At 37.9% G+C, this 22,477-nt stretch overlaps 2 protein-coding genes across 2 annotated transcripts; one reads left to right on the top strand and one right to left on the bottom strand.

Annotated features, from left to right (window-relative positions):
- Positions 1-5,560: 5,560 nt before the first annotated feature.
- On the top strand, positions 5,561-12,241 carry edaradd (EDAR-associated death domain). Its single transcript, XM_079457952.1, has 6 exons — positions 5,561-5,919; positions 8,814-8,872; positions 9,305-9,356; positions 9,710-9,780; positions 10,136-10,187; positions 10,290-12,241. The coding sequence occupies exons 1-6, from the start codon at positions 5,862-5,864 to the stop codon at positions 10,655-10,657; spliced, it is 660 nt and encodes a 219-aa protein (XP_079314078.1). The 5' UTR covers positions 5,561-5,861; the 3' UTR covers positions 10,658-12,241.
- A 765-nt stretch (positions 12,242-13,006) lies between these two features.
- On the bottom strand, positions 13,007-19,909 carry LOC306894989 (uncharacterized protein). The gene is made up of 5 exons (XM_079457867.1): positions 19,452-19,909; positions 17,882-17,937; positions 17,665-17,755; positions 16,933-17,066; positions 13,007-16,834 (listed from the first exon to the last, which is right to left on the bottom strand). The coding sequence occupies exons 2-5, from the start codon at positions 17,882-17,884 to the stop codon at positions 13,619-13,621; spliced, it is 3,444 nt and encodes a 1,147-aa protein (XP_079313993.1). The 5' UTR covers positions 17,885-17,937; positions 19,452-19,909; the 3' UTR covers positions 13,007-13,618.
- Between the last annotated feature and the right edge of the window lie 2,568 nt (positions 19,910-22,477).

Here is a 22,477-nt window from a genome sequence, read left to right as displayed (position 1 = left end):
AAATGTGTCTGCTACTTTTAAACCCCTGGACATACTTAAACATTAAGTATTGTGTTTGCACGTGCTAGTTAAGTACACGCATGTCTTGTTAAAACAAATTAGAGATTTAATAATGTAGTACACATACATAACATTACACAATATCCTTTGCTCCATTTTTCTGTCCTTTTCTCATTACGGGGCAGTCTTTGGCTATGCCATGAATTGAATCAAAGCCTTTATCTGTAGACTTATAAAAAAATGCTTTATGCTGTGAGCACCAATAACTGTGATTCTGTCTCTATTTTAGGTTTGTAATGAGTTTTGGCGAGACTGAACGTGGGTTCACCTTGTCTGTGGAACATTTTATTGAAAGCCGAATGAGGTTGAATAATCTAAATGGCCTCATCTAATTGATTACAGGGACATTTACATTGTACAGAACATAAAGCCAAAGAGAAACCACAAGGTCTTTCTGAGCAATTGATAATGGACAGACAAAATATGAGAAAAAATTCAATCAAATTGTACTGAACTATAAAAAAGGCGCAGTATTATAAAACATTCAACAGTGTAAACTCGCTTCATGTTTGTCCGTCTACACAGTAAATTCTTAAAGGAGCAGTCGACCCAGAAGTTGGAATTTGACCGTTTGATTACGCTTATATTCTACACTTTTGTAAATAGAAAATGACATGAGATATTTTGAAGAATATCTGGAATGTCAGATAGAGAACATTTCACCCAAAAATGAAGATTCTGTCATGTGTTCTGTCATCTCTCTCTAAAATAGAGACAGATCTCCATAAATGTCTTTGTTCTGATGAACACACAGAAAGATATTTGGAAGAATGCTTGTTACCAAACTGTTATTGGCCACCAATGACTACCATTGCTTTGTAAATGGCTTTGTTCTGTTGAACACAAAATAAGATATTTTGAAGAATGTGGGAACGAGGACAGTTCTGGGACAACTACCATTGTCATTTTTCCTATTAAGGCAGTCCATGGTGGCCAAGAACTGTTTGGTTATAAGAATTCTTCCAAATATCTTTCTATGTGTTCAACAGAACAAAGACATTTATACAGATTTGGAACAACTGGAGGGTGAGAAAATGAAGACAGAATTTATTTTTGTGTGGACTGTCCCTCTAAAAAGACTTGGAATTTAGTGAACTATAGACGTTTTGTTCAATTTGAGGCTCATTATGACCTTTTATTGTATTTTTAATAATAAAGTGTGGTGAAAAGTATTTTAAAACAAATTCCTTTGTGTTCCTTGAAAGAATGAAAGCCATGCGAATAGTGTATTCATGTTATTAAGCAAATCTTTCATCTCTTAGATTAGTGACCTGTCACAGTAACAAAAACAAATAACCATTAACGTTACGGTCTTTTAAAATAAACAATATGCTGCAATGACTCCTATAGCAGTTGAAAGTTTCAGTAGCACTAGTGTGTTGGGCTAACACATATAACATCACAAAAACCCCAGAGGCTCTGCACTGATTTCAGATCAGCAGGTGTGAAATGCACTGCAGTGTAATGTATGTGAGAGCAGGATGAGATTACACGTCATATTATTCAAATGGACCCGTATATCATCCAACACACACACACTCACATACCAGGTTTCATTTTTCATTCCTGTGATATGTATGAGTGCGTGTGTGCCCCAACATTTCTGTGCGTCTTTCGTTTGGTAATTTAGTTATCAAAACACTGTTTGATGTTGAACTGAATGTTACATGATATATCAAAAGCGGAACATTCAGCGAGTCTGCCATTTCATTAAATGTTAAAAATTCACTGACTAGATGCATTTGTTTCACATTCAAAAGTAACCGGCTGTTTCCAGACCAATGTTCTTTATGAAAGAGCATGTGCCAGCAAACACGACACATTTTATTCATGCTTCCATTTTGTCTATTCATTCATGTACTTTTTCTTTAAATGTCTTTAAAGGGGAGTTTGCCATTTGAATATACCAGCAGAGATGTTGTTCAGTATTTAGTTGTATTTAATACTTGGTTTGTGCCTAAATCTACTCATTTCTAAACACATCTGATTCAAATAGCGCAATAGTGGAGAGCATAAAGTGTTTTTTAAATGTCACACAAATGCCATTCGGTGCTCTGTGTGTCCTTCAGTGTGTGTGTGCCTTAATGCATCCTACAACGTTAGAGGGCTTGTTGTGGTGACTTGTGTTCAACTCAATAAACGTTAGCAAAGATTACAAACGCACACATAGCACACTTTGGACTTAAACAGCAGTAATGTGTTCATGTTAAACACTTGTTGTTGAGATTATAAGTGGACAGAGTTTAGAATGTATTAGACAGGTCTGTGCTTTTTCTTGGTTATTATACAGCTTGTTATGGAGACAATTTTATGTAGGCTATGAAGGGACCTCAAAGGAATTTGAATTGCAAATGAAAATAATAGTTACCAAGTGTCTTTATTCACTTACTCTAATAACAGCAGGTTCTTATTAGGCTGTAGGAGATGTCTCAGCTCTGACTGTGTCTTAAACTGTCAAAACGTCTTTAAAGGAATACTTCACCCAAAGAAAAGAAAATTCTTTCATCATTTACTCACATTCGAGTTCCAAATCTGTATAAATGTCTTAGTTCTGATGAACACAGAGAAAGATATTTGGAGGAATGCTTATAAGCACACAGATGTAGCCCCCCCCACTCCCCTCCCCCTTGACTACCATGGTACGAAGGCGAGTATATGATGACAGAATTTTCATTTTTGGGTGAAGTATCCCTTTAAATGTACCACTTTTGTAATGTAATTGTCCAACAATCATCCCTTATTAAAATCTGCTATTTTTTATTTCAATACATAATCTACACTTCATAATGTACTCTCACAGTCTTTTGTTCTTTTACAAAAGGTTATAATAAAACAAATTAAGCAATTCTGTGTCAATTAACCAAATATTGTCATTTGTCCCATTCATTACAACATAAAGCCTTTGATTTAAATTGTTCAGCTATTAATATTTAAAATATGTTTCCCTTCTTTCATCATTGGCATTTATACTTTTTTGTACTTCTGTAGTTGTTTGAAATGGTTTCTTTACCAATTAAGTCATAAATGACTTTTGTATTTATCCATTGTATTTATCATTATTGTATTTATCGTTATTTCACATTTTATTTCATTTGTGTGCAACTTAGGTCAGAGGTATTTAAAAGGTAAGTATACTCTCCCTGGAAAAAACGATTAAGAAAACACCCGCGAGTAAGAAATTACATTTGAAATGTTCATTGTTCAGTAATTATTCGTGCAGATGAAGTGCTGCGTGATTAACACTATCTAGTAGCTTTTCATTTTCTTCTTGAACCCTCTGTTGTTAAATGGACTGTATCAGAAAAGTACATCACGCCATGACCTGCCATTTTAAACAATGGAGCATTTAGTATGTATCGAGCAGCCAATTATTCTGCTTGGTGCTTTCCGAGTAGTGTATTAATGTTCTCTTTCTACATGGATACATCTAATACATCGCCTCAGTAAAGTGAAGCCAACATTAACATTTACGGAGAATACGGGATGAAAGAGATTAAATATGAAAACTGTGTCAAAACGAGGATGAGAGAGGTGATGTTTATCAGTGTTGGGATCTGTTTCTCTCTTCTCATCTCTTTATCCCGCTGATAATGGTCTGAAACGAGATTCAGAAGGATCACGTATTATATTGTATTAAACTTGTCTGGTGCTTTAAGGTGCTGTCAGTATTCTTCAAGTAGATCACTATTCTGCACTGTCAGTATTCTAAAGTTGGATATTATTGTACACTCTCAGTATTCTACAAGCAAGATAACTTATGTGCTATCACTGGTCCGTAAGTAGATCATATATGCTTCCACTGATATTATGTCGCTGTTCTGTAAGTGGAACACTATTTTTTACTGTCACTAAGAAGAACACTATGATGTATGTAGAATACTGTCACTGTTCCATAAGAACTCTTTTCTGTTCTGTCAGTGTTTTATAAGTAGAACACTATGCTAGACTGTCCGTATTCTAGAAGTAGAACACCGCTGCACATTGTAAGTCTTCTACAAATAGAACACTATTCTGCACTGGCAGTGTTCTACAAGCAGATCAAGTGTTGAAGAACTTGTGCTCTAAATAGAACACTTACAGCGTTCAAAAGTGTTCTATTCTGCGCTTTTTAGCATTCTACAAGTACTGTACACTATATAGTGTGTATTCTATAAGTAGAACACAATTGTGCACGCTCAGTATTCTTCAAGTGGATCACTATTTTGTGCTCTTAAGTAATACACTATTGAACGCTGTAAGTGTTCTTCAAACACTATTCTGCGCGGTCAGCATTCTACAAGTACTGTACACTATACAGTGTGTATTCTATAAGTAGAACACAATTGTGTACGCTCAGTATTCCTCAAGTGGATCACTATTTTGTGCTCTTAAGTAATACACTATTGAACGCTGTAAGTGTTCTTCAAACACTATTCTGCGCGGTCAGCATTCTACAAGTACTGTACACTATACAGTGTGTATTCTATAAGTAGAACACAATTGTGAACGCTCCGTATTCTTCAAGTGGATCACTATTCTATGCTGCCATTACTCTATAAGTAGAACACAGTTGTGCACTGTCAGTATTCTTCAAGTGGAAAACTATTCTGCAGTGTCAGTATTCTATGAGTGGAACACTATTATGAACTGTCGTTCTCAGGATTCTATAAGTAAAACACTACTGTGGACTTGTCAGTTCTATGAGTGGAACACTGTTCTATGCTGTCACTGCTCTGTGAGTAGAACACTATTCTGAACAGTTACAAATTAGTTGTCATATAGGATGTCTCAGCCAAAACTGGTAGGTTTTGACTCAAAATGTGTTCTTCCATCAGCAGTCGGTTTGTATGTTGGTTCTATATTCCAAATCATGTCATCATATTATTCCTAAAGCTTTTGTGCAAACAAGCGAATAAAATAACAACACACACACGGGTCAACTAGGCTACACATTAAAGGCAGTTGGTTCGCTTTTTATAGACCATACTTTATAGCTTTGTGCTTACAAAAAAAAGTATTTCTGACTTTGTTAAAAAGGTACATTAAGAAGATCACTGAAACTGCACACACGTCGTGTTGCAACAAAGAACATGAACGTTTTCAACCGTGTGGCTTTGGCGACCCTCAGTGGTCGTTTTAGAGAAGCAACTAAAGAAAATGACAACGGTTTAGTTCAGTCACTGGATTACACACATATTTGGTCCCAGTTTAGTGGCGGGTATATTTAACTGACTGAAACAGCAGCTTGTTGTAATAGGTAAGCTGTACCTAATAAACAAGACATTTTGAACCATATTCATTTTAAGTAAATCCATGCTGTTGACTTTATATTATCATGTTCGCTTATAGAAATCTTCTTATAATTAATAGGCCTGATAACATTTGTAACGGGGTATTTAATGTAGCCTATGCAGTTATTGTATGTAAAGTCTTACATTAGTCATTTCTGCACGCTGTGCGCTCCTGCTCTTGCGTATCTTGTGTAGAGGTGAGAAAATGATCTTATCTCTATCCTAACGCTGCTCGGGCATCTACGCAATTTCCTCGTGTGGGTGAGATGCTAGATGCGCGATGCGCGATGCGTTCCGCATGAGCTCAAAGTCGCTGAGGTGCGTCCCCAAACGCGTGCGTGTGCGTAAAGTGGAACCAGACGTATATGTGTTTCTCTTTCTTTAAACTTGACTCCGTCAGAAAAGTCAGATTTGGCAGCTTGGACTTGATCCGTCGGGTCATCTGTGCAGAAAAGCGCACAAAGGTGAAGGAGACGCCGATTTCAAACAACATTTCCCGGCTAATGTAAAGGGCACAGTCCATGCTCTCCTATGTTCGGAACAATCTTTGAGAACATGACCAGTTTAAAGGCGTACAGTGAGACGTATGGTAAGTGTACCTACATGAACGTGCTGTTTCTGGGGAAAAGTTTGATTCGTTATTTACTTCGCATGTCTTTGATAAATAAGCCTTCGTTTGTGTAGATTGTTTGTTATTTACTAAAGACTGTTGATGAGAATCACGGACGAAAATAACGTGCAGGGCCCATTTATATTTTAAATAACAGTAGACATGTTAACACAGTGCTTATCCGAGTGGGCTTTTGGCACTGGTAGGCTACATGTGGATGCATCTTATCTTTGTTACTTTGTTGCATTACAAAACGTTTCGGGTTTTTTTCAAAGACTTTTACATGTTTGACTGAGGTGACAGAGTTTATAGCTTATTGCAGTTTTTGTGTCTTGATTTGGTAGCATATGGGTGGTCGTGCATGCAGAAGATCCATGCAGAGGGGTTTTGCCCTGCAGGGCTACATTATGATGTGGTTTACATTTTATCTCTTCAAGTTCACGCAGCGCAAGCAGGTACATGCTCTCTGCATTCCCTTGTTAAGCAGAAACAGTCATGAATGGATTCAGGCTGCACAGGTTTGGATTCGTCTACAGTTCTGAATGTAGCAAGTGCAGATTATTGTCTGTATAATGCTGCCGCACTAGTTGTCCAGGTTCATCTCTCTGTCATTCTAGGTTAAAAAGACATTACAATAACACACAGCAAGAGTTTTGTAAACTCTCGAAGTAACTGTTTATGTTATGATGTTCAGTGATTATGTAAAACAGATATTAAGAAGTGTTCTTTATTCTCACGGAAGTATGATAAGAGAAGCGAAACAAGAAATAGTTTTGTTTGATTTTCCAGATAATATCATCTCGTGGTGCTGGGAAATTGTTTCTATTCAGGGTTTGTATCAGAGTTTGAAGTTTGTATGTTCAATATTTTCCCAGTCTGTTCTTGTGGTAGTCAATGTGAGAAAAGGAGCATGTGACTGTGCCTACATTCAGTCACTTTATTAGTTGATGGGATTTCTTAGGAATTTCCCTTTATTTCATTACAGAGAATACAAGTGCTTTGTCCGGTACTGTTTTAATGAAGGAAAATGATCTAAACGGAAGAATCTCTCAAAACCTCTCAATGGTGTATACTTTTTATGTGAAGTAGTTAGGGTTGTCACTGTTTGTAAGTGAGAGATAGTGTGGCCGACATCCTTTTTTTCACACAGGTTAACCACTTGAAACCACATTCTAACTTAAGTTCCTCGAAGACTTGGTTATGATATACAGCGAGGGAAAACTCTGGTAGCATTACTTTTTACAGAAACGTTTCTTTTAGAAATCATATGAAGAGTTGCATTAAAATGTTAAAGATGCCTTGCTTTGTACAGATGTTAAGGAAGCCTTACACATTGTGACATTTTCGAGTCTTACGGCTTCTGGAATGAGATAGAAAAACATAGAGCAGCAGAACTTGATTTCATTTCCTTTTGGGTCATTGGATCATTAGATATTGGAAGCCCTTGGTCAGAACATAGTCCCACCATGTAGAGAGTACTATTGATGTCGTTTGGAGGGGGAGGTTCTTGTATTTGGTTACCCATTGGTTATGAGGGTACATGAATTAAAAAAGTAAATAAATCGTTCATTATAAGCTCTACCGATCTGTTTGGATGAGGTTATACATTATACAACCGTCATGCATCTTTTTATCAATTCTTAGGTGAGAGGTGTTTTTTCTCACACTGATGTCTGCTTCTGATATCATATGTGTTACTATAGAATAAACCTGGGTTTTTTGGTTGCCGATCCTTGGTTAACATGTTCCGTGTTTCAGTCTAAGTCATTCATAGTGTGGTCAGGTTTTATTCTTTTTCAAAGATGCATCTTGATAATTAAAGAATTACATAATGAAAGTGTTAATAACGTCTTGACGTCTTGTCGACAAGCTTTTTATGTTGAACCTTTAGCTACAATCATTTAGGAAATGATGTGTAATTGTACAGTTATTTCATAGATATTTCAACCCCTTAAAAGATTATTGATCCATACAGACACAGACACGGGCAAAACACACACATACCTCTCACTTCCTTCTTAGTCATTTAGTCGTTGTGACTTAGCCTATATTAAATTTTTATTGGTTCCGTTGTCATACGGATGCTGAGGAAGGAAGTTTATTTGAGAACTTTTGCTTTTATTTTCTACAGCGCTTTTCATAACACACATGGTTTCAAAGCAGAAAATCATATTGAAGTGAAAGAAGAATCCCTGCACATCTTTTTGTGTCTGGTACCTGTATACCATACATTTATTATAGTGCAGACTTTACATTATGTGATCAAAATGTCACCTCAACATATTGGTGTCTGTAAAAACAATAATAAATGATTTTATCTTCAAATTTCCACACTCAACAATTACATTTCTTCATGTGAATTGGTACATTTTTGCACTTCTTTATATTACATTAAGTAGTATTAAAGGTATACCAAAAATGAAAATGCTGTCATCATGTTCCAAACCTGTATACATATCTTTGTTCTCCTGAACACACGGGAAGATATCTGGAAGATTGTCAAATCTCACCCCCCATTGACTCCTATAGTATTCATTTTCCCTACTATGGCAGGTACCATTTGGGTGGTGAGATCTGACATTCTTCCAAATGTGTGTTCAGCAAAACTTTATACAGGTTTGAAACAATCTAAGGGTGAGTAAATGATGACTGAATTATCTCATTAAACGTCATAAAAGCTATTTATACTTGTTAAATAAAAAGTTTGATGATATAAATATACAAGACAAAGGACCTTCAGCATATGTGCCTACATCTACTGATAGTACATTATAAGTAAGTATCAAAATAAGTTCCTGTCTGTCTATCACTTCTAGCCACTGTGACGTGTTATTTTCCACTATACTGTTACACCAGAGTTTTTCTTTTTGTAGGAAGAGTGGCTTCTGAACCGGTGGAGGACACTGACCCCAGCACCTTTGTTACAGAGATGGTATGTTGTCTCTTCTCATACAGGAACTTGTGAGTGATATAGACTTTGGGTTGTTTTGACACACTACATGAGTCGTAAACATTGTTGCCTTTCATTCTGCCATCAAACGGCCCAGATTACATTGGTTGGACACGATTTTCATACGTGATATGACAAAACTGTTGATATAAATCCTTTCTAGTGGGAGAGGGGTGGGGCATTGCAATGCATAGTGTTCTATAAAGCCTTCTGCTCATTCTCAGAGGTTTGTTCGAGCATGTCCTCTGCTGATTTGTCTATGTTTCTGAAAGTTTCTTGCCGCACAGTTCGCACATCAAATCTGCCTCTACATGTAGAATGAGAAACAAAGCTGTATTGTCTTCTGTCACTGATACACATGTGTGTGTTGTTTCATCTCACCTGTGCTTATTAAGGGTTTTCATCTGTTTTCAGTCGCTGAGGTCGAATTACCCTGTTCAGGTCACTGATCCACAAGATATGAGAGGTATTTTTTGTCTTTTTATTGTGTTGCTGACTGTTTATATATTGGGAGTGATTCATGTCTAGAGTGTTTGTTTTTCTTTCAGATGATGCTATTTGTTTATTCTAGTTATTGATTCATTCAGGTGCTTTATTCAACCGTCTTGACATCTGTGTTGATAAGATCTGTATACCTTCCCCTAAAAATGTATTTCCTGTCGGTGTAGTATTCGATCATAGTCGATGATGCTTGAGAATAGTGAACTTTTGGTCAGCCTCCACACTTTCCATATAGTTCTATTTGAGAAGACACAAAGACAAACTTTTGATAGCAGATAGCAGAGGTTTTAATAGATTCTGACCTCTGACTCACCTCAGATCCTGTGACCCTTCAGCTCAGCTCCTTTCCCCCTGGTTGCCTGACTCCTTCTGCGCATAGGATACAACAGGTGAGTCATGCGATCTTTTAGTGGTCTGACATCATTCCTTTGCATATTGAGTGAGTTGGTTGAGTTCTAACAGCGCTTGCGGATGTCACGTAACAATTTATGACAGGGAGTGTATTTGTAGATGTAGACCACATGTCTTGTCTCGTAATGCTTCTTGAGCAGTAGTGAGATGTGGGTTGCTGAGGAAATATGTGGTTATTGTGTAACTGCCAGTGTAAAAGACATATTATTCCACTTCTTTGGGCTATTCCCTTTTGACATTTCAGATCTCAGTTGCGTTTTTATTAGAGTGATGGATTTGCTTCTAGTTTTAGAATTTAGTTTATGTAACTTCAATATCACCCTTTATCCCCAGCCTGTGGAAAATGATGGGAGTAATATTTTTCCGTCAGCTTCGGTTTCTTCAGGTATGTATCATTGATGCAGAGAACATTTTTGCCTCTTTTTATTATCCCTGCATCATTTACTTTGAGATTACATGCGACTCCTTTGCTTTTCCCGCTCTCTAGATTTCAGTAAAGACCCTAAGAAATATTTCTGCTCCGCCCCTCCACCCAAAATCAGTGACCTGATGAACGACGAAGATCTTCTGTACACCCTGCGGTTGAAGCTGGACCCGAATCACTGCACCGTCAAAAACTGGAAGAACTTCGCGAGCCGCTGGGGGATGAGCTATGACGAGCTCACACTTCTAGAGCAGCGCACACACGGCTCCACCTATCACAGTCCCACGCAAGAGTTCCTCATGCGCTACAACCAGAAACACGTCACAGAGCTCACCGAACTCTGCCAGACCTACCAGCGCATCGACGTGCTCAGACTGCTCCAGAGATGGATAGAGAACGACTGGCCATCGCGCTGGCAAAAAGCCAATTAGCTGGGGATAACTGAGAACTGTAACTGCAAACTTCTACAGGGAAAAGTGTTCCTTGAATCACAGAGTGAGTCAGAAGACACACTACTGATGAGTGGTCAGGCAAAAATAGTGTTTACAGGGTTGTAAACTGGACGTTTTATTGCTAGGGGTATTTCAGAATGTAGGGTATTGAAACCGCTTCACGGTCAATGCAGTCAGAAGTCAAATGGAAGAGAGTTAAGGTGAACATGGAAAGATGTTCTAAACGGAAACGGACGCCTAAAAATCTTTCAAAACGCACAAAATAATATAGCGAAATCATTTTAGGAACAATAGCACTTAAAACATACAGCAACTGTATGAATTAAAATAGTTTACAATTACAATATCACACCTTATCTGTGGTTTGTTTATCGGCTTACTCTGACACCTTGTCCTAACCAGACGCGACGCGATGCGATGCTGTGACACGCGATAAAAGGGATCTTTTCCATGTTAATGAGAGGCTTTGTCCTAACCACACATATAATTTACGCAACGAGCAACGGCCGTTTCTATTTTAGAAACTGTTTCTATTACTGCGACAGCTACACCCACACAACGATTTCATTCAATGTAAATTCTGCACCTCATTAATATTAATCGCCAAACGTGGACGATGACTAGCTATATACATTTGATTACATACGTTTAGATTCTGAAATTATAGTTGCTTATTGAGTTGCTTTCTGGAATACCCCCTGTATCTTGATAAAGCAAATAATGGTTTCATGATAAATCACGTCCAGCAAGGTTGGAGCAATGTTTAACAAATATATGGAGTGATCAAGCAGCACATCAGTATGCGCTGTACTTGTATGGTATTTAATTTATTTTTATTGAGTCATCTTTACCTCTGGAGTAATTGGTTGTTTCGGGAAGTGTTACTCACATTGTTTTTGACTCGAGATCCAAATATGTTTTGAGATGATTTCGCACATGAAGTCATGTCTGCTCTTCTCACATGACCGAAGAGATGTCAAAGAGATTTGCAATATTCAATGTTCAATAATCATGTCCATTTCAACTGGTTCATCTTAATGTGATGCATTATAGAATTTGGTGACATTTCATTATATTATAAAATAGCTATTATGAGAATTCATGTAATTGTCTGAATTAAGGATTATTAGGGGTTCTTTAAGTGGCCAGTTGAACATAATTTCATATATAGTTCACACCATTGTGTCTAATCTATGTTAAATGCCCCATTGCACTGCACTATGATATTTGGTAAGAATGGCACTTAAACTTGAGTCTTTGAGAAAGAAGTGGTCCAAGAGCAGTAAGACTGCACTAACCAATGCATTTAGAAGTGTTTTTTTAAATATATGATTGTTTTAAAATGGATGGTTGGGGTTCAAAGTTATAGTTCAACAATATCAAGTACAGGTGTAGGTTGAGCACAGCACCTTTTTTGAACAGACTCATTTAAAAAAGTTTTGCTTGGTTTTCTGCCCTTGTCCACCAGTTTTTGATTCTCTGTGTCTGGAAGTTAAAGAAAGCCATATCTGTTTGTGTGCATTGGGGCTTTTCTTTGTTTAACAATAAAACATACTGAATCTGAAAAACATGTCTTAAGTATCTCTATAGTTTCAAATATTTTTCCTTAAAGGTCCAGTGTATGAAATCTAGTAGCATCTAGCGGTAAGGTCGCGAATTGCAACCAATGTGCACTCCACAGTCCACCCCTCCCTTTCACAGGACTACGGTGGCTGACGACATTTTCGCTTTTTTGCTGAAGTAGATAACGTATTTATGAAACACATTCTGTAGAGCAGTGTCTATTTAGGGCTACTGTAGTTACATTGCAATTTTCGATGTCGATATATATAATTTAATAAAAAACACAACGCTTCATTATCTAAGGTCACCTTTGAAGACAATGTGTGTTTCTCAATTCCAACAACACCAAGAAACAGACTTGTGTTCTTTTGGAGACTGGTTTTGCGAGGCAGCCTAGGAAAAACGAAATTGGATGGATGCGCCGCAGTTACTTATTCGACTACAAGCGGATTCCATGGCACGCAAAGCTGCATACGATGCATCCTTGATATCGAGATCACATCAGGGTATTTTCATGCATTCTCTGTTCTTGAGTATTGGAACTGGACTTTGATGGTTACTGATGACGTAGAGTGAGAACACAAGGACACAAGGCCGCTGAAGAACGCATATCGAGAAACGGCCATAGTTATGTTACTATATTGCATTTATATAAATAGATCCTCCAAAAATAAAACACGACCATTAACAGTACGCTGTGATCTATGATAACAACAGCATCTTATTGTCTTGCGATAAAAAAGCACATTACCAATTAGTTTTTTTCAAATGCACTTTAAATATAATTAATATTTCATGTGACCACCCAATTCTGAGGTTTAAATAAATAAGGCATGCTTTGTTCATAACTGGCTTTATTAAAATGAGATTAGTGCCTATGTAAAATTATATCAGTGGGCACAGGCTTCATTAGACATGAAACAGACATCCAGCATGACATAGATGTTATGTTTAGGTATAAAAAGTGGACGTCCCATTCTCAATACTGATGAACATACAGTATATATATATTATTGTATATATAAAAAAGGAATGTAGTGTAAACAGAAGACTATATATTAGATTAATACATGTAAAACAGTAGAAATATAATCAGGATTACAGGTTTGGCATGTTTTCTTTCATTTTGGGAAGGTAATACAATCAATTACATTAGAAGAGAACTTTGTACAATTATCAATATACTTGCACTCATACAAAAATAATTACATCTCTTTTAGCTTCACTAATGCTGTACCATCAATGCATTTCTCTACATTACCCAATCATCATACACCCATTCTTTGGTAACGGCTGGAGATATTTTTTACATTGCATTAACTATATCAAGGTGGGGTAGATAATGTTGTTAATTCCATTTTAAGACTAATTTCAACTTTAATCGGTTGACAAGCCAAGCATATTGTTCAAGCCTAGGGTAAGCTTGGCATTTTCATCATCTTCCTTGCTAGTAGACTCCACCACCGGATTGTCTGTATCAGCATCAGGCTTTGTGACTTTAAAAGTTCCTCTATTCACTTTACTAGGGCTGCCTGGTTCTGAAGATAGGCTTATGTCAAAATCAGAGCTTGTGGAACGTGCATTAGCCAACCTCAGCCTTTCTCGGATGTCTACAGCAGCTGTCTTTCCATTGCCCCCAGCCGACGGAGAAAAAGAGCTCAAATTTGTCTTGAGCAAGGCCATGGCGTCAGTTAGTTCTTTGGAAGGCTCACCGTTGAGGTCAATAGCTCCGGTGCGTTCTTGCAACAAGCTGTCAATGCTGCTGTTGGGTAGCCTGTGGATCTTGAACACAGGCATATTTTTTGGAAGTTGAATTTCTTCGGCGTCACCATCTACTTCTGGTGCATCAATGTTTATCTCACCATTTTTGGATTCTAAGGATCTGCGCCATTTGAATGGCCATTTGACCTTACGTTTGGAACTGTCTAAATCGGCGTTGACACCTGGAACATCAACATCAACCATAGCATTGGGTAGATTCACGTCAACATCAGGAGTGCCAACCACAGGTGCTGATAGGTTTAGATCTGATCCACTTACGTCAGCTGAAAGGTCAACATCAGGAGATTTGACTTTTGGGCCGAATAAGTTAAACTTTTTGTTTGTTGGGAGTTTCAGCTTGGGAGCGTTAATGTCAACGTCTGCTGCGGGAAGCTTTACATCAGCATCTGGAACTTTCATATCTGCCTCAATAGTGGGAGTGGAGAGGTTGAGATCGGGAGCTTCTGCATTTAGGTCAATGCCATGGGCCTTTACGGTCGGTTTCTTAATGTTGATCAGATTAAGCTTGCCAGACGAAGACTGTATGCCTGGGGACTTGATGTCTAGATCAGGAAAACTTGCGTTAGCATGTGGTAAAGATGCGTTTATGTCAGGCACACTGACATCAGCTTTGGGTAGTTTCAGGTCAACACCAGGTGCGTTTAATTGTCCTTCGAGTTTGGGAACAGAGACACCCAAATCTGCATTAGCATCCAGCTCAGGGCCTTTTACTATGGGTGCAGATAGATTCAGTTTGGGCATCTTAAAATGTGGCATCTTATATTTTCCAGAAGGGGCATTGATGTCGACATCTGGGACATTAAGATCTGCATCAGGTCCTTCCAGCTCTGCTTTAGGCAAGTTTATGTCTACTTTTGGGGCAGACAGAGTGAGATTTGGTGATTTTAGATTTCCACCAATGTTTGCACTTGGAGCTTTTAAGTCCGCTTTTGGCAAATCAACGTCTAAGGATGGAGAAGATATGTCACCTTTAACATTTGGTGAGGAAAGGCTGAGATCAGGTGCTTTCACATCTAGATCAGGTCCCTTGAGTTCTCCTGTGGGCATGTTCACGTCTAGATCAGGTACATCTACTTTTGGTCCTTTTACCCGAGATCCGGTGAGACCCAATTTGAGCCGTTTAAAGTTAGGTAATTTGATTTTGCTGGAAGGGGCATTGATGTCTACTTTTGGAGAATTTAAATCTAGCTCCAGATCTGATGCTTGCAGATCTACATTTGGAGTTTTCAGATTAGCCTCTGGCAAATCCAGATCCAAATCCGGAGTGCTAATTTTGCCCTTCATTTTGGGTGTTGACAGATTGAGATTTGAAGCTTTCAAGTCTATGTCAGGCCCTTGAAGATCTGCTTTAGGTGCTTTCACATTAAAATCAGGGACTGAGACGTCAACATTTGGTCCATTGAGATCTGCATCTGGTCCTTTCACTTTTGGCCCGGTGAGGTTTATTTTAGGCAGTTTATGGTTGGGTTTCTTCAACTTTGCAGATGGAGCTACTATATCAACATCTGGAGCATCGACGTCAAGGTTTGGTGTTTTAATATCCAGGTCTGGTCTGGTTATATCAGTCTTGATTTTTGGTGCAGAGAGGTTAAGGTTTGGAGCCTTGACATCTATATTCGGACCGTCTAGTTTAGCTTTTGGCACATTGATGTCTACATCAGGAGCTGATAAATCCAAGTCTGGTATCTGTAGGTTTGCATCTAGATCTGGACCCTTCACCTTTGATTTGCCAAACTTTGGCAATTTAAGACCATGGAATTTGGGCTTTCCAGATGAAGCATGAATGTCCATATCAGGTGCTTTTAAATCAACATTAGGGGTCTTTATGTCAGCTCTTGGTAAAGTCACATCTGCATCTGAGTTGCTGATTCCTCCTTTAACCTTTGGTGCTGAAAGACTCAGATCAGGTGTTGAGACGTTTCCATCTAAGTCAACCTCTGGTGCTTTAGCCTTATGCCCAAACGTGCGTTTTTTAAATGTTTCCCACTTCATTTTGTTAGATGTAGGCTCTAAATCAATGTTAGGAGATTTAACATCTACACTGGGAGAGTCAAGATTGGCTTTTGGCAGATCAATGTCAACATTTGGCGCTCTCACCTCTGCATTCACCTTTGGGGAGGAAAGAGAGAGATTTGGTGTATCGATATCTGCATCAACATTCACATCTGGTACTTTGACTTTTGCCGTTTTGTTTTTCTTCAATTTGGGGAATTTGAACTTTCCAGAGGGAGCTTCAATGTTGGCTTTTGGCGTTTCAATGTCCAGATCTGGTCCACTGAGGTCAGTCTTGGGCAGGATCAGGTCTATATCAGGGGAGTTGAATTCTCCATTAATCTTTGGGGATGACAGACTCAGATCAGGGTTTTTTAGGTCAGCACTCAGGTCTGGGGTGGATAAATTCACATCACCGCCCACCTTTGGCTTTTTGGTACGTAGATTGAAGTTGGGCATCTTAAATTTGGGGGTTTTGGCATTGAATTCAGGTTTGTCCACATTGACAAAAATATCTGGGGTGTTTAGTTTGGGAGTGGAGACATTAACATCAGGTCCGTCTATTGAGCCATCTAGACCTGAACCGTTGAGCTTTGGACCAGAGAGGTCATAGGGTGGCATTTGGAATTTTGGGGTGCTGAAGTTGGTTGTGGATTTATTTAGCTCAATATTTGACATTTTTCCGTTTACTGTGGGGGCTGTGATTCCACCCTTGAGGTTCGGGGCATTTATTCCTCCATTGAGTCCTTCAACATGAACACCTGGTGCTCCAAGTTCTGCCTGTGGAAATTCTCTGTTCAATCGAAGATCAGCAAGAGACTAGATAGAGGAAGAATAGAATCAATACAGACAGCGATGAAATTTAAAGGTATTCTGCTCTTGATTTTGTTAATTTGTTATATGTTCTATGTTCTTACCAGTCCTGCTTTCAGATCTGCTGTGGTCTTAAGTTCAAGGTTCTTGTCATAAGGCTCAATGATTTTGATCAGCTTCATTACATCATCTTTACTGAGATGATCAAGATGAATGGTGGCAGCAACAAACTGTTCACCTAGAAGAACCATTAAATAGACTACAGATTAGAGACATTAAAACATACTTTCGAAATTAATTATTAAGCATAATTTTTACAAAACAGGCCCGGGCCCCTGTTTGAAATAAGTCAGTGCACTTGAGTTGTGTCTCAAGATTCACACCAATGTGTTTTTTCTATTGCATTTCTATAGATGCACCTTAAAAAACCCAAATTACCATTAAAATAGTCCAAGCTTTGTCTGTGAAACCGGGTCATACATTCTCAAATGTAAAGGTTCTTTAATGGTTCTTGTAGTTTAGGAGCCATTTTGGCTATAAGGTTCCTGAGCTGCTATAAAGTTTTTAGGGATTCAAACATAATTTTTGTACCATTATATAGTATTCAGATTAGTTTTTTGTCTGCTAGTTTACTTAAAGTGATGTTTGTTAGCTTTAGCTTGTTATCTTAAGTGTCAGATAAGTGGGGCATACAAACTATAGTATTGTGTGTCCTCAGGAAACCAGATTTAAATCACTAGCACAAAGATAGTTTTCCAAATAATGTTCTCTTATAACATTCAGCCCTTAAATTTCATGCAGGGATGATATGTGTGCTTTTTGAAATAGGATTGTACCTTCTCTCAGATTAATCGCTGGATTTCTAATGCCTGTGACGACAACACCTCCTTCCTTCATCTCATCCAAAACCATCTGACCTTTATCATTCTGCACATGAAAAAGAAACGTTAAGGTGAGTAACTACCATACAATATTTATAATCTTATAGTATAGTAATGTGTATATCAGGTAGAATGATTTGCAGAGAATGATTTGTGATTAGAGAGCACCAACCATTATTTTTTCACTTTAAGTACTGGAAATGTCATGAAAACCAGTTCTCAGACCATCTGTGAAAACAGAAGAGAACAAAACATTTAGACAGTAATTCATTTCAGTCAAAATGGCTGGTGGGCTCGCTAATTTACTGTCATTTAACAAAACATTACTGTAATATTTTGAGGAACATACAAAGACAAACTGTGACTAATCATGAGTCAGAATTCGTCGGAATTTGAGGCTACAGACCACAAAACAGCAGAGAATCCCCTGCAGCTTTAAATCAAAACCAGTTTTTTTAGTCCTCTTGTATTTGTATGTGCATTTATAGTGTGATCGCCTCATCACTTCCTATCTAAACCCCTCCCACACTATTTTATACATTTGTTCCACCTGTATTGCATCATGTACAACATGACACAGACTGTGAAAAAAGTAGCATCACTCTCCTCACATGGCTTAAGAAGTATTGCATTGCTATTTAAAGATGTGAAGGAAGACTGGTGATCCTTTGAGGCCTGTAACAATCTTAATTCTGGAAGGAATTATGAGGGAAACGTCAGGTCCAACCTCTATTTTCAGAAGATGTAATAGCCTGTAAGTATGGTTGCTGTTTATTCACCAGCACTAAATATCCATTGTGAGTTGGTGTTTGTCGCAAGGAAAACAAGAATTGATTTTATTTGAAATACCATGTTAGTAAATCGCTGTAAAGAAACTATATATACATCGAAGGCCAAAGGCTTGGGTCACTTGCTGCTTTGGGCCACTTTTGGAGAAAAATCGTTTTCAAATTTGCCTTGTCTATATGAACATTGTCTATATGTGTTGACTACATTTGTTAAGCGTTAGATGCTGTAAGTTTAACAAAAAAACATAGCAGTTCATTCTTATCCTTTAACCATAGTTTAACTCGGATCTGGAATGCTTGTGGAATGGATGGACTTTAAAAAATGAGAAGAACCAGTTTGTCCAGATGAAAGAAAGATGACCAGATAAATGTTGCATCTCTCTCTCTCTCTCTCTCTCTCTCTCCCCTTGTTTGATAGTCTCTTTTGTTTCATGATTCCAGGGTCAACATCTATCAACATCTATTGAGTTTTCTCTGCTCAATACAGCCATGAGTTTAATCGGCATGAGGAATCATTTCATATATTCGCTTTCTCACCACCATAACTCAAGCCCACAACCTTTGCCGTACAGAAGATTGAGCTCAGAAAAATATGATATAAAGCTTCTTCTGTTCGTAATTTTCATGAATGCTTTAAAAAAACAATCACTACAACCTCCTCACATTTAGGACAACAAAGACAACAGCCAAAACAATATCTACAAAGACTCAACCCAATCTTTCTTCAGAGCAGAAATACTATTTTGATCTTTGCTTTTAAATGCCCCATTTGAAACAATTGGGTTCTGCAGATTACCCGATTTAATTCATCATTTCTCATCTGAAGCAGAGACGACTATTCCCAAAGAAAATCAGATGGTAAAAACCCCACGTTTGATAAATCGATGTTTGCATTATACTATTATTTCTGATGATCACACAAGCACATGTGAAATCTGAGTGTGACCCACTTACCTATTGTTGTTCATGTGAGTTTATCCGCGGCTGCTGATGTTGACACGTCCAAACTCCAAATGAATGTGACCGTGTCATGCATGCTCGCTGTCATGAAGTTTCTGTCAGATAAATGCACGGAGAGCCACCAAACAGGTTCTACAGCACCAACATGACTTCCCTGCCAACCACACACAGCAACACACCGAAACTACAAAAGACATAGGGCAAAGTCCAAAAGTGACTGAAGACATTTAAAGTTTACATGTTCTGTAGATGCGGTAATATTATCTTTTGAAACATGTCTTCTACCAATGCTCAGCAACACATGGTCAAACATTTAAGTGATAAAACTTTACTTTTCAAAACATAAAATTGATTTTTAAAACATAAATTTACAGAATCATTCAGTTTAAAGAAAGTTGGGCCGTGCAAGTGTTTTTCAAGATAAAATACTAGCAATAATTCATTTTTACATTGTCAGTGTGAAACTAAACTGAGGGTAAGCTAATGTAGTTCTGCTGTGATACAGCCCGTTCAGTTTATACCATCATAATAAATTCTCCGTGTTGAGTAACGAAAACTAAGTACCATTTTCTTTAAAATAAAAATAACAACAAAAAAACCATTACCAACTAAAGTGGAACCACATTGTTTTTGTTTTAGATACTTACAAAGTTAGACACTTTTATAACACTTAGCTTTTTTTGGCATATAGAAAGAAACATAGTAAAAGATCTCAAATTAAAATACATACAAAAACAAAAAAATTTAAAGCAAATAAAAAAAACTACAAGAACCCTGCTCTGCCCTATAGAAGGGAGAAATTATAGTTTGTCAAGAAAATAATGAAATATTCAATCGATATTATTGCAAAAGTAAAAATTTTAACAACAGGAAGTCTCCAAACCAATATTGTTCATTGGCCCGGGATATCCTTAGAAACATAACATTTGAAAAACATGTTCTGAAAAACTAATGTCAACAGTGAAATACCGGAGATCTTTGAGTTTTATTGGTTGGCTTTATATTCCACACGCCCTTAAGTAGTTTGAACACACACATAGAATTATAGGAATGTTTCAGAACTTCAGAAAATTAGCTGTCTGTCCCAGACTGAGCAGATCATATAACCCTCGACGTTCAACTGGAAATTGGTCTTGCTGAATAATATTGAAAGTTGGAGAAAAGTCATCTAATAAAACAGATCATAAAGTTTTTACCATAAGATTAGGTTTTCTCCTTCTTATGACGTGATCTGTCATTCCTGCATATTGTAAAGTTTATGAACTGTAGTATATCCTCATTTCTAAGTAATACGTGTTTTGGAAGCCAATGCTATTAGTCATTCAGTTCCGATGTAAGAATCTATGCAGAAATGCAGGAGTTCATCTCAGGTGTGATCACTTGATTTTAGATTATTTTTATGCATAACTTGATATCAAAGAACAAGGCCACCACTGGATCGGCACCCCCTTCTATTCATTCGCTATGTACCCACCTGATCCCTACGCTCTGCAAATGAACAACGTCTTGTGGTGCCATTCCAAAAAGTAACAAAATAGTTCTCTGGATCGGTTCCACATTTGTGTAATGATCTTCCCGCTGCTACAAGATCAGCAGATTCTGTAGCCATCTTTAAGAATCGGCTCTTCCGCCAGCACCTGACCGATCAGTTCCGACTTCAATCTCTTTTCAACTCATAACGAAACATACGATTGAGAGCGTAGAAATTCACACGAATGAGACACTTTGTAAAATACGTATGAATTCTCATCAGATTGTGTGTTGATATATACACTCACCTAAAGGATTATTAGGAACACCTGTTCAATTTTTCATTAATGCAATTATCTAATCAACCAATCACATGGCAGTTGCTTCAATGCATTTAGGGGTGTGATCCTGGTCAAGACAATCTCCTGAACTCCAAACTGAATGTCAGAATGGGAAAGAAAGGTGATTTAAGCTATTTTGAGCATGGCATGGTTGTTGGTGCCAGACGGGCCGGTCTGAGTATTTCACAATCTGCTCATTTACTGGGATTTTCACACACAACCATTTCTAGGGTTTACAAAGAATGGTGTGAAAAGGGAAAAACATTAATTATGCGGCAGTACTGTGGGCGAAAATGCCTTGTTGATGCTAGAGGTCAGAGGAGAATGGGCTCGACGGATTCAAGCTGATAGAAGAGCAACTTTATATTTGAAATATCCACTCGTTACAACCAAGGTATGCAGCAAAGCATTTGTGAAGCCACAACACGCAGAACCTTGAGGCGGATGGGCTACAACAGCAGAAGACCCCAGCGGGTCCCACTCATCTCCACTACAAATAGGAAAAAGAGGCTACAATTTGCACGTGCTCACCAAAATTGGACAGTTGAAGACTGGAAAAATGTGGCCTGGTCTTATGACTCTCGATTTCTGTTGGATGGATGGACAGGAATGGATGGACTTTAAAAAAATGAGAAGAACCAGTTTGTCCAGATGAAAGAAAGATGACCAGATAAATGTTGCATCTCTCTCTCTCTCTCTCTCCCTCCCCTTGTTTGATAGTCTCTTTTGTTTCATGATTCCAGGGTCAACATCTATCAACATCTATTGAGTTTTCTCTGCTCAATACAGCCATGAGTTTAATCGGCATGAGGAATCATTTCATATATTCGCTTTCTCACCACCATAACTCAAGCCCACAACCTTTGCCGTACAGAACGCAACAAATTCCCACATGTTTGTGCCTAAACAAAGTAGTAAAAGGTTGTAACAGTGAAAATTTTGATCCTAGCACCTAAATAATTTTTTATTTGCTGGAAAATCACAATGCACAAAGAGTAAAAGAGGATTATTTAAAGATTGAGCTCAGAAAAATATGATATAAAGCTTCTTCTGTTCGTAATTTTCATGACTGCTTTAAAAAAAAACAATCACTACAACCTCCTCACATTTAGGACAACAAAGACAACAGCCAAAACAATATCTACAAAGACTCAACCCAATCTTTCTTCAGAGCAGAAATACTATTTTGATCTTTGGTGATGTGGTGGA

Source organism: Barbatula barbatula (assembly GCF_947034865.1).
Source record: "Barbatula barbatula genome assembly, chromosome: 6".
Lineage (NCBI taxonomy): Eukaryota > Metazoa > Chordata > Actinopteri > Cypriniformes > Nemacheilidae > Barbatula > Barbatula barbatula.
This window is presented reverse-complemented; position numbering and strand designations above follow the sequence as displayed.